At 40.0% G+C, this 12358-nt stretch overlaps 1 protein-coding gene across 6 annotated transcripts in view; it reads right to left on the bottom strand.

Annotated features, from left to right (window-relative positions):
• The window catches only part of PDZRN3 (PDZ domain containing ring finger 3), a 147682-nt gene that overhangs the window by 21146 nt on the left and 114178 nt on the right, over window positions 1–12358 (bottom strand). For 2 of the 6 annotated variants that reach the window (XM_054387196.1, XM_054387195.1), the window contains exon 1: window positions 12175–12243. The exons of the other annotated variants lie outside the window; for them this stretch is intronic. In XM_054387196.1, coding sequence (XP_054243171.1) covers window positions 12175–12243 — 69 coding nt within the window. Of the gene's footprint in view, window positions 1–12174; window positions 12244–12358 lie in introns of those variants that run through there. 6 annotated transcript variants of the gene reach the window in all.

Below are 12358 nucleotides of genomic sequence, written 5' to 3'. Positions count from 1 at the left end.
AATCTATATTAGATGTATATACAATTTTATATCCTGGGTTTCATAAGAAGGCAATGATGACAGTCAAATGAAAGCATAACTCATTGTACTGTTACTATTATGGGTTTCTTAACCCACTGCTACAATATGATTGGAGATTTTGTGTTTAAAAGTTAATAATTGTATGAAATATGGCAGCACCCACATCATACTAGGCAAGCAGTAGCTGTTCACACAATGAATTCTTTCAGGGTCAGTTTGTGGATCTCTTGCATGAGAGGGATTCCTAAACTTGAACTGAGTGGAATCCTTTTAGCTCTGCATGTTTCTGTTTTGTCCAGCAGTCTAAGCCAATGTGGTGGACTCCTTACCTATCAGATGTGTTCAGAACTGCACTAAGTAAGAGTTAATGGGTTGCACAGAGCTGTGGATGTTAACCATTTAGATTCTGAATGTGGAATGATGGAGAGGTAGGCAAAGATGCAAAAGCAGGGAAATTGCACTGTCTGTGCCGGGCTCCTTAAAACCTGCAGAAACTGTCACACAGAGCAGCCCCAGCTTCTTCAGCCTATCCTCATGGCAAAGGTGCTCCAGCCCTTGGATCATCCATGTGGAGGATGGGAAAGTTAAAGTATTTGGATAATGAAAACTAATAATTCTGAAGTCTGCTTATGTATAACAGAGCTAAATTGCCTTTTTTTTTTTATCTGGCTAGACAAAGTAACAGATATTGATTTTTTTTTTTTTAAGTAACACAGAAATGATGCAGAAGAAAAACAAACTAGGATGATCTTCATGTCTGTGTAGAATTAGTGCTTGTGGCTAATCTGGAGTCCTTCTGAAGCCTTACCAAATTGATGTTATTAAGATGTTTAGTTTCTCTCTGAAAAATTTACCACAATTGACAAGCAATTATTCCCAGTGCTGAAGCAATTATTCCCAGTGCTTAAATAATTATTCCCAATGCTTAAAATCCCAGTAAATATATCTGTACAGTTTTACTTTGTTAAAATAAAAAAAGCAATTCTATAATCATTGACTTGATTCCTAATGCTGCTGAATTGTGCTCAGCAAAACTCTTCCTTATAAATAGTCACATCCGAAATAACACAGAAGAAGAAGGAAAAAATAATCCATGCATATGAATGCTTCAGCAGACTGCCAAAACCTACAAATGTGCATAATTTCTTCAGAACCTTACATGCCATGTGACAGAGACAATGGGATCTTTCATGGCATAATAGATGGATAAATTAACTTGTCTGAAATGTTGAAATGCTTTACTTTTGGACCTTCTTTGCATTGAAAATACATTGAATGTGGAGAAAGCTGCAGTTAAGCCAACGTGTATGTAGTTAAACAGAGCTGAATGGACCTTGGTGAAATTTGTGGTGGAGCCACACAGTAGGCTTAGCAACTGCTGGAGGCAGAGAAATACTTTTAATTCAGACCATACAGTAAATATGGAAGGGATGCTTGAAAATTTAACATATAAATTATGTCATGATTATGAAATGGAATAGTATTTAGAGTATTTTAATTTATAGCATAGTCATTTATAGTATAGACTGTATATTCTCTTGCACAGAAGTAGGCTGCAGAGAGCCCGCTATCTAAAATCTACATTGCAAAGGCAGCAAGAAATCTATAGGTAAACATGCCATAATACTGTCTAGGAGGTCTGTGTCTCCTAGAAGTTTTCTTTAATACTTGGAATGAAAATAAAACAGTCACTTGAGCTTGATTCGATACTCACTAATATTAGTCACTGGGAGTTTTGCCTTTGCAGGCTCTATCTGAAACTGAGTCCAAAAGCAAAGCAAGGCATTGTGAAGCCGAATGTGCCATCAGCATTCCACTGGCATGGCCAAACTCTGGCAATGGAAAGGGAAATGCTGTCATGGTCAATTAAGATAAGACGTGATGTATATCTGTAATTGAGACAAAGAGTGATGATGCAACATGTCATAACAGGGGAGGCCATGACACAAATCCAAATGGGCAGCCCTACCAAAGAAACACATGGAAACGATATCTTCAACTCTCATTTCTGCCATGGGGATTTCATTAATTCTGACTTCCAAGAAGAAAATGGTGACAAAAATAAAAAAGAATCAATCAATAGATAAATTTAAAAACCCCAACCAAACCACCAAAAAACCCCAACCAAACAAAAAAAAACCCCAAGAGCAACAACAAAAACAAAACCCCCAAACACAACCAACCAACCAACCAACCACCCCAATCCCAAGCCCCCAAGCAAGACAATATGTAGTATCTGGCTGAAAATGGAAGGAGCAGATGAACTTCACTGCTGAACCCTAAAGATCAGGTGAAACTGCTGAAGAGCAGCTCAGGACAGTTAGAAGATGTGAAAGCAATAAATAAAATGTGACTATACTCTAAGATCAAACTTCTGAGAGCTGTGAAAAAGGCTGGAAAAGTTTGAGTGCTCCCTTGGAGATAAAGGAGTGAAAATGTGCAGTTGGATCTTGCTGGGTGTAGTGTTGGCAAGACCCAAGTGCTTTCCTCAATCTGTTTCAAATTACTCCTGAGTTGGTAGCTGCTTAGCTTGTCAGATGCAACATGTTATGAACATGCATCATGTCATGTTGGATGCATACATATTATATATATGGATTGATATATATTATAGAGCACAGGCTGCTCCAGTGCACATGGCCACTTAGGAGGGAGAAAGAACAAATCAGTGATGGGTGGAATCAACAGGGAGAAATGAAAGAAAAACAGGGGAAACCTCTCATGTTTTCCTAGGCTTGAAAAGAATTGGCACTACCTACCTAGGACATGGCCTTCCATATAATTTTATGATGCTGCAAGTGTAAGGCATTGGATATACAATGGGTTCTCCCTGTCAGAGCTGTATGAGGCATTTGGCATCCCTCCTGCTGAAATCCTCTTCTTCCTCTAATAATTCTGAATATATGGCACAGTGAAATACCTCTGATGAGGATGGATTTTCTCACACATAAGTGTTTTTCTTTAGCAATTACTCTGCTGAGAGGTTTGGTATTCTCCAGCAGCTCCTGTCCCTGTTTCGATGCTTATTTCAGGCCAAAGCTTCCTGAGGTCAAAGCTGGTGCAGTCTGCAGGCTGGGAGCCCTCTGGCCTTCACACACAAGGACAAAGCTGGACCTTCTGTGCAAGTCACTGGGAGTTTGCAGCCATGACTGGGATGACAGAATTGTTACTAAAAAACACATTCTGATTTTTGTCTGAGGTATGATGGCAACATTTCGACCAGGTATTAAGCACACAGTTGTGCTATTATACAAATGTCACTTATTTAAAGGGGCTCCAGGGAGCCCTGCAGCTCTGGAGAGGTGATAAAAAGGCGACCAGACAGGGCTGTGCTACAAAGAGGCTTGTGAAGAGAATGAGGCTGGGCATGCAATGAATGTAGGTGAGTTTTGCATCCAAGCATGCGCCACTAGTAGTACGGCTGAAGTAACTCTGGGCATTGGCAGAAGGAGTTAACTCAAAGGTTGAGAGAGCCACAAAATCCCTGTGAATAGGAGTTTGCTGTGTGTAGTTATAATTAGTTAGTACTTTATTTTTGCTTATATAGTGTGTAACATTGTTTGCTGGATGTTGGTAGCACACAACAGAAATTAGAAAGGTTCAGTAAAAGAAAATTATTTTTCCATCCATCGTGTCTGACTGATTTATATGGGTTTGATGTCATGAATGGCAAACATTTGTATGCATTGTACGGCTTGTTGGTTCTTCTGTGCTTCACAAATGTCACAGAGAAAAAACTTTTTTGCTTAAGAATGAGTAAGCAGCTTTTCTTTGTAGAAATTCATGCAAATCCTTGGGAAGTGCACCATAAAAATGCTAGTTCTGTTAGACTACAGCCGTCTGTGCTCCATTTAAAATTCTCTTTATGGTCTGATTCACTTCTTTAGCAAGTTCTTAAGAAGTCTGCATATTAAGAAAAAGCAGCAGAACTTTTTATAGATTTTTAAAATAGAAACCAGAGCAGCAAACCCCTGTTTTCTAAACCCCCTTTTCCTCAGGAATTGGAGAAAGACGGTTCAAAATATAGGTTAATTCTTCTTGCAGCTCCACCTAATCCCTCTTTTATTTCCCTCATATGGCCAGCCTCTCTCTTTTTCAAAAACCCAGAATTATATTGTTTAGTAATAGACTGTTTCCATGTGTGTGCATTTCCCTTCTGCCTTGGGAGCAATCCATGACAAAATGGTTAAGACCAAAGAAAAAAATTCTTTACTTAAGAGTACAGAATACATTTGTTCTGTAAATTTTTAACTTCCAAATGGAAAATCTTGAGAGAAAGACTCTTGAAATAAAACGACTTTTTCTTCTGCTGGTAATTAGCACGTTTACGTATTAATGAGGCAGTGCTAGTACTGTACCCAGCATACTAAAACTGCTTTGGGCTGGGTTCTCAGGCTCCACTTCTGTATATCATGACTCAAAATAAAACCACAGGGAATTTTATCATTTGCTTCGATGAAAACAGATTTAGACTACGGCTAGGGCTTCTGAAACTGTTGTACTTCCTCTAAGCAAAGTTTACTTGGAGCCCTTTTTCCTTAAACGTGCATTTGTCATGTTAAGTGTCTTTCTACCGGGGCAGAAATACTTCACATTTTGTCAGCATTAAAGAAGTGATCTTTTGTCTCTCTGTTTATGGCTTAGTAGCCCTGGTGTCCATATAAAACACAGAAGTTTGCAGGCCCTCCCTTTTTAATGACTCTTTTTGCCATTTCAGTAGCATGACCCAAAGGGAGCCTATCAATTCTATTTGAGTGAGGTACAAATGGCAGCCATAAATAATCATGAATTACTAATGAGCAGAATTCAGCCAGTGCAGTCACCCATTTTCATTTTTTGGATTTGCCCATATATGGCACCTTGGGCTGCTTCTGCTGAGACACTACATGGAAATGCTCTTGCCCTTCCCAAATGTGCTCTTGCCAGGAGGCAAACCCTGTGTTGATGTATTTGGCTAGTACAGCAAATTACAGCATTTTTTTTTAAATGAATGAGAACTTGAAAAGCTGTGTGTTTCTATATTTAGGTTAAAAATAATACACAGTGACAGTAATAGTGTATGATTAATCTGTCTGGTTGAGGGTGTAATGATACAGGGATTTAAGCTAAAATGGAGTAACATAAGAGATCAATTCTCCTACTGAATTGAGCCAAAGGTCCCTGTAGCTCAGTCACCTTTCTCCAACAGCAGCATGCAGAGGGTGATTTGACATATCTGGAGGGAGCTTTCCCTTGCTACGCCTTTCCAGTTGACAGTCTCTCGATAGCTAACATCATACCTCCATTAAAATCAGAGCACTACAAGTTGGTGTCTAGATCAGGCCTTTAAACAATACTAATGTTATTTGAGAAGCATGTCCAACTACACAAACACAGAACAAAGGGCAGTGCCTGCTCTGGAGAGCCTGTTCCAAGCGAACAGACAAAAGGGGTATTGTACAGATGAGAAGACAAAACATAAAACAGGTTAGTGATCTACCCAAGGTCACATGAGAGTACACCACAACTGAAACCTCAGCAGTGATCTCCAAGACACCATCTTTAAGACCATTCTAATTCATGACATTCCCATTTCTGCATCATTTGTTATTTTTGAGTCCACTCTCCCATTCCCTCCTTACTTCCACAAATGTCTCAATGATGTAAGACAGGGAAAGAGCAATTATGGATAGCTCTGAAGATAATCTGTGTTGAGGAGGGTTATTGAAGTTGGTTCCAAGAAAAGATGGGAAAAACACTCAGTACTGCTATCTGAGATGCCAGCAGCAGTGGCAGATCCAAGTGAGTTTATTAACCGAGGACCTGCTGCTTCTATAGCTACCTGGTACCTGCAGAGCAGGCTTTGTCATCTTGGGCCATCTGCTTCCAGAAGTACAGCAGTGTGTTCCCAGATGAAGAAAACTAACCTGAGATGTTGTGTAGGCAGAAGTCCCACCATCACCTCACTCTACCCTTCCAGTCCATGCTGCATAACCATGGCCTAGAATTCTCATAGTGTGCTATCGATAACCTTGATCTTCCTTTTTTGTCTAGAATTGATGGAGTTGCACAGCCTCCTTGGGGTCTGGTGCAAGAGCTTCTGTTGTATTCTGAAAGCAACTCTGCCAGACATAAAAACATTTTCTTATCAGCTGTGATCTTGCAACATGTGAATGATCACTTTCTTTAAAATGATGTTGAAGGAGCTAATTTACTCAGTGTAAATGTACTTGATCCATAAAAATGCATAAACCAAATATGGTTTTAATTGATGTGATCATACAATTACTCTTTCTGTGAAGTGGAACACTTGTTCCTTGAGCATTCCCCAGGAGTACGATGGCAGTGTTTGAGCCATGGAGCACTGCTGAACACAGCTTACATGGTATCTCAGTGTAAAGCCTAAAGGTGCTTCAGCAATTGGAAATGAAATGAAGAAGTGCCCAGTTTCTGTGCCAGTGGACAATGTGTTCAATCACCTTCAACATGTCCATGTCCATAATTATCACTGCGTTGACAGAAGTCAGAAAGCACAGCCATGATGGTTACCATTTTTCTTTCAGATGGTGGCCTCTGGCTCTTTGCCTGAGGATATGCTGTGCAAATAGGGAGGCTTTCTTTGTGTCACTGTTTAAAGCAGTGAATGTTGGAGCCCTGTTTAAAGTTTATGTATCTCTTCTGTTATTTATTCTGCCACCTGCCCTGTCAACCTCAGCTACCAAGCTCAGGAGGCTGAGCAGGATTTGCTTCCATTTAGCCACCAATTCTCTGAAAGGAACAGTCCCAAGTTATGTATACATGTAAAGTTGTCCTGTCCTAGTGACAACCAGGCCTGACCTTTTGTTTCATTACTAATGAACACAACAGAACATACTTATTAAACCTGCACTTTTTCATCACTCCATATGTTTCCCTTTTCCCAGCCCATATCTGACATGTGACAGCAAAGCACAGCGTGACTGCCCCTAGTGCCTTCTCCCTTGTGACTTCTTGCCACCTGCTTCATAGCATTAAACAGATGTATAAGTGTAAAGCATTACAAAACTCTTCTATTCAATCATTTATCACTTAAAAAAAAATTCCACATAAATCTATACTGTGGGTAAGCATTTTGTCTGCTCAATGTGAAGAAGAAAGGCACAGTAGGAGATTATGAAGGAGTGAGATATTTTATGGGCACTGTAGGTCAAATTATCCATTTATATCACAGGTGACCATTAGGTATTTTGATTATTTCATATCACATCTTATTTATGTTCCTTTAATGGCCAATATATTCCTCTACCATGCCATAAAAAGAGTATTTTTCAGAGCAATCCTAACAGAAGCACTGCATTATTCATCATCAAGTGAAGAGGAAAATTTCAATTGCCAGTTTCTAGTAAATGTCTAATTAAGAAAAGGGACTTCTGAGCCACAGACAGGCGCCACAATCATTAAAGGGCCGTTTTTTGAAGATTATGAGTCTCCAGCCTGTCAAGCAGAGTTTTCCTACAGCTGAACTAATTCAGCAGTAGAAAACCCTGTCTAGAAGAAAGCCCTCAGAATTAACATCTTGTTTAAGCAAACACATGCCCACTTTGAAGTAAGTGAGATAGGTTCACAACTGTTATTGAGGTCAAGTTTAATGGTAGCGAAGTGACAGAATATAACTTCAACACTGTTCTTCATTTCAGCTGCAGCACAGGCTGTACATAGAGAGCGTCTGAAGGCACACAGCCTATTGCAAATACACCAGGTTACTATAATTGGCACAACCAATTTGATCTCAACATGGAAAACTACTGAAATGTAGACCAACTAATTCTCTGGCTGCCCAATTAAATTTGAGGGTGTGAAAAGCATATGTACAGAGGCAATTATTTTTGTTTCCCAAATCTTACAGTTTTGATTAGAAATGTGTTTTTGAGCTGAATGTTTATTTGGCAAGCTTCACTTTGGCCCTGATTTAGGATTACGCCATTGCTCAGTAGGTTTAAGCCTAGTTAGGCTGTTTCCTTGAATCTGGCTTTCTTAATGACTGATTAATTTTTGCAAGTCTAAAGACGTGAATGGAATTCTAATGGTGAAAAGAATTGTGTCAGTGATCAGCTCAGTGCAACTGGTTTGTGTGTGAGCCCTGCTGAGGGAATAGTCTTCTCACAAGTGATGCTGCTAGAAGTTGCCAATGAAATACAGCATGGGTTACTTCCTCATCACCACTGTCTTCTCATTAGTGCAGCGATTTCTTTGCTGACCTTGATGCTTACATAACCTTGGCCACAACATATTTTAACCTAGTTTAAAAGACAAATTCAGCTTCCCCACTACTGTTTTTACTAACACTGTCATTTTTACTTGCCTCAGAGAGAGGCCAAGAGCATGTGAACGGGGCTTTCAAGTTACTAAAAGGTCATTACATCAAGTGTTTATTTATATATGAACTTTAGTATTTGTAAAGGATGCCAGCACAACAATCACAGAGGCAGAAATCTTTTGACCTCAGATGATCTGAAGCAAGGGCAGTGGCAATGTGAGCTTGTTTCCTGCCAGCATTTCTATCCTCATTCTGGAGGGACATCCTGGAGGAAGGTCTCTGTAGTCACTTAGCACATGATTTCTCAGCTAGAAGGGCCAGTTTTGATGGGTTGTTTTTATGATATCTTCCCAGAATGAGAACTGGATGAACTCTATCATCTTGAATCCCAGGGAACAGCTTTGAGCATTGCCCATGCAGGAATCAACTGTGATTTCAAATTCAATGTTCTTATTCTTGGTAATACTAAGTGTCCATCTAGCAGAAGATCACTCTGTGTGTGCTTACCTCCTGAGCTGGGTGTGAACACTTGCTTAGGGAGAAATAGCTACTCGTAAAGTTTCTTACAATTGAGGTCTTCATTTTTAAAAAGCTTATTTCACAAATTCAAAAGCCTTATCATATGTGTCTCATTCTTCTGCCCGGGAGGTTACTTCCTGGTCTCTTAGGAGTTTTCCTCCAAAGGGAAAAGCCCTTGTTTCTGTTGTTGGTTGTACATGAGCTGAAGACATTGAGAAAAGCAAACCAAAAAACTAGTCTAAAACAGACCCCAGGTTTTAGATTTGCATCCTTCCCCCTTCTCCCTCCATTTTCATGACCTTCCAAATCTTCTGAAGACTATTTCCATTTAACTAGAAACTCCAAATCTCATAGAATATGATTAGTTCATTTCATATCCTGCATGCAGCTGGGATATAAGCCTCAGGATCCACCTAGGACATTCTATACTGCTGCAAGCATGCTTACCATTGGTGACACTGTTTGGCATCAAGATTCCAAACTGCCACTGTCTCCATTGTATTTGGAATCCAAAGCATTGATAATGCACAGCTACAATAGGCTTTAATGACAAGGTGTCTTAATTTGGTTTTTATTATGTGATTAAAGGTACAATAAGGTATGTGTTCAACAAGAGGGAAGACCATTGTTCTGCATCATTAAGCTCACAGCGGCCCAAAAAGAAATTGTAGGCAATGTGCCAAAGCCCCTAATGAAGAGGATCTCTTTGAATTATCTATGGATGAGGAAGGGATAAAGCCTGAGCCTTGGTATAGTTGATCCTCTTTGTGCTCTCTGTTATAAGGACTTATGGAGCCAGAGGTACCGGACCTTCTGGAATTGTAATTTATTGAAGCATTAATTTCCCAAGCCACACTAAAGCTCTTGGCCTAACAGAGAAAGTGCAGTTATGTACTGTTATTAATTCCTGCAAGTGTTTTCTGAATTCCTATATCTCAGAGTCATGATCTCTTAAAAAATAGGCTGAAGGGGATTTATTTCTAACAATGTTTAGTATTTCCTAAAAACCAAATTATGCAAATTTCTTCTAACTCAGGTTTTTTTAAAAAGCTTCTTTTAGTTTTCTCAGAACTGGCAATGTCACCTTATCACAGGATATTAGGGCTACATGGATGATACAAAATAAACCCACTGTAAGAGGTATTTGTTACAGCTGCCACAGTTTGAAACTTTTGTCTTTTCTATGCTGTTATTTAAATGACAATGAATCTTCATCTCCTCCACCATTAAATTTTAAGTGATTGCTCTTATGTGGAGGTTACATGAGGATGCATTTTTATAGTTACAGTGACATTTAATTATCTTGATGTCCTCCATAAGCTGTAGAATTCCCTCCCTCCTGTCTTGTGGAACAGAGAAATCAAAGTAGTACCCTGTTAAAATAATTTTTCACAGTAATTTACATTCTGGAATACTCAGGGATTACAGTTGTAAATAATTCAGGTTTTACTATGTTGGAAATCCCAGTTCTATAGGGATTTCTATATATGCACCTCTCACTTCTGTGGATGTTTCCCAGAGGACTCCCATGCTTAAAGTTAATCACGAGGCTGTGCACTGTGCTCCATACACTGCTGAAACAAGGCTGCAGCACTTTGCAGGATGATTTCTAAATCCAAACTAGTGCCAGGGATCTGCACCTGCAGCCAGCACTGGATAGTTCAAGCATCTCGGGTATCAGTGGGACTGTTCCTGTGACTGATCTTAAGGACATGTATTTAAAGAATGTTGTCTTGCATCTGTTAAGAGATGTCAGTAACTTGCAAAAGGTTTCCTGCCACCTTCATTTGACAACAAAAATTGTGCAAGCTTCCCAAACAAATATGCATCATTTGTGGCTGTCTCTGTTCTGCTTGTTGCACTTCTGAATATGATTCACTGACAGTTCTCTAAGCCGGTCTGCAGGAAAACTTTGTGACCTTGGGGAATAAGTAACTATTACCACAGCCACTGCTTGATCTGAACAGAGGATTCACACAAACAATACCTGGCACCAGGTCTGCTGTTGCAGGCAGCATCTGAAACTAGCTCTCAGACCAGAATAATGTCCGAGAAACTTGATCACCTTCCTCTAAAATTCTTCCCACCATCACATGCGTAGCAGCTTAGCAGTGGAAGTGAGTTAGTATAAATAGAAGTGACAGTAAACATGTCTTCCTATTTGCTCTCACAGGTTTTTTTTTCCTTTCACAAAGCATCAGTGTCCTTTGGGTGAGCAAGCAAGAATCAGATCAAAACTATGTGTTTAAAATTTCATCACTTCTCTGCTGGAATAACATACAAACCACATATTTTATTCACTTTGTTGTCAGTGAGATGTGTGTCTGGGATCAGATGCAGGTGGTATAAAGCATGAGGACCACAGGAATCCTTTCCCTCCTCTCTGCCATGGAGCAATTCCCTCTGCCGGTGAGCGCTGGACATGGCAGCGCTGGGAAACGTCATACTCCTCTGACTGGGGGTAGCTGTCACCTATTCTAAACTGCCTGGGGAACAAGGTGGTAAAGTACATCTGGAAGGAGCTGGGCATTTCTCTTTATCTGAAGCTTTTGTGCAGGCAGCCTACCTCCCGCTGGCAGAGCTTAACTGTACGTTATCTGCCTATGATTATTTCCAAAGAGACCTGCAGAATTACGTCCCCAGACACCTGGCCATCACCTAGCATGGTTCCATCGTGCTGTTTTGGTCCAAGTCATACTTCAGAGTAAGAAATTTCAGAGACAGAACAGAAGGAAAAGCAGAAGCAGAAAATAATATTTTTATAACAGAGGTCAATGTGTTATCACAATTTTAGAAAACTTACCAGATGCTTAATATGAGCAATTTGACATGTAAAGAGCTGTCAAATCTAACTGCCTGTTAGCTGGTATTTCTGCACATAGAGGTATAAAATCTACCACAACTGGATAGGAACTGACATTATCTCAAAAGACCAGACAGAGCACTGAATTGAGTGCATTGCATAGAAGGAAGGGTCTGTGTGTACTCGGATACAAACCCCTCCTGCCTGTCTTTCTTAACTTGTTCAAAGAGAGTGTGACAAGCCATGGTCCTCATCAAGGTGTTTTACCTAACCTATACTGGAGAAAGTAACAGCATGGTCTTACATTGTGCTGTAAAGTTCTGTAAAAAGTTTGATGCATAACAGCATACATTCAAATATTTGATGTCCTGCAAGCATGAATGGGATGATACATTGCAAAAACATAGTCCCTGTTACCCACACCTCAGATCATGCAAGCTCCCTTTCATTTCCATTTGTAAAAGCAGGTTTTGGTATCCCATTTTTCCTCTCACTACCAGTGCTCACAAGCCTGAAAGAGAGCATTTGCTTTTAGAAATGAAATCTAATTCTTTACCTGACAAACTTCATACAGTAACTTGTACTGCTCCTCTTGCTTCTGTAGAGTGCACAAACTGCATCCCATCTTTAGGTAAGTGGCAGAAAAACCTTCCTGATTCAGCAGAGCAGCCACGGCAGCCTGTCAGCAGGCATGCATGCATGCAGATGTCCCCGACAGCCCTGAAGGGTGGCTGGACCGG

The sequence above is a fragment of the Indicator indicator genome, chromosome 15 (genome assembly GCF_027791375.1).
Source record: "Indicator indicator isolate 239-I01 chromosome 15, UM_Iind_1.1, whole genome shotgun sequence".
Lineage (NCBI taxonomy): Eukaryota > Metazoa > Chordata > Aves > Piciformes > Indicatoridae > Indicator > Indicator indicator.
Note: the sequence above shows the minus strand (reverse complement) of the source record. Positions and strands in the feature narration are given on the sequence as shown.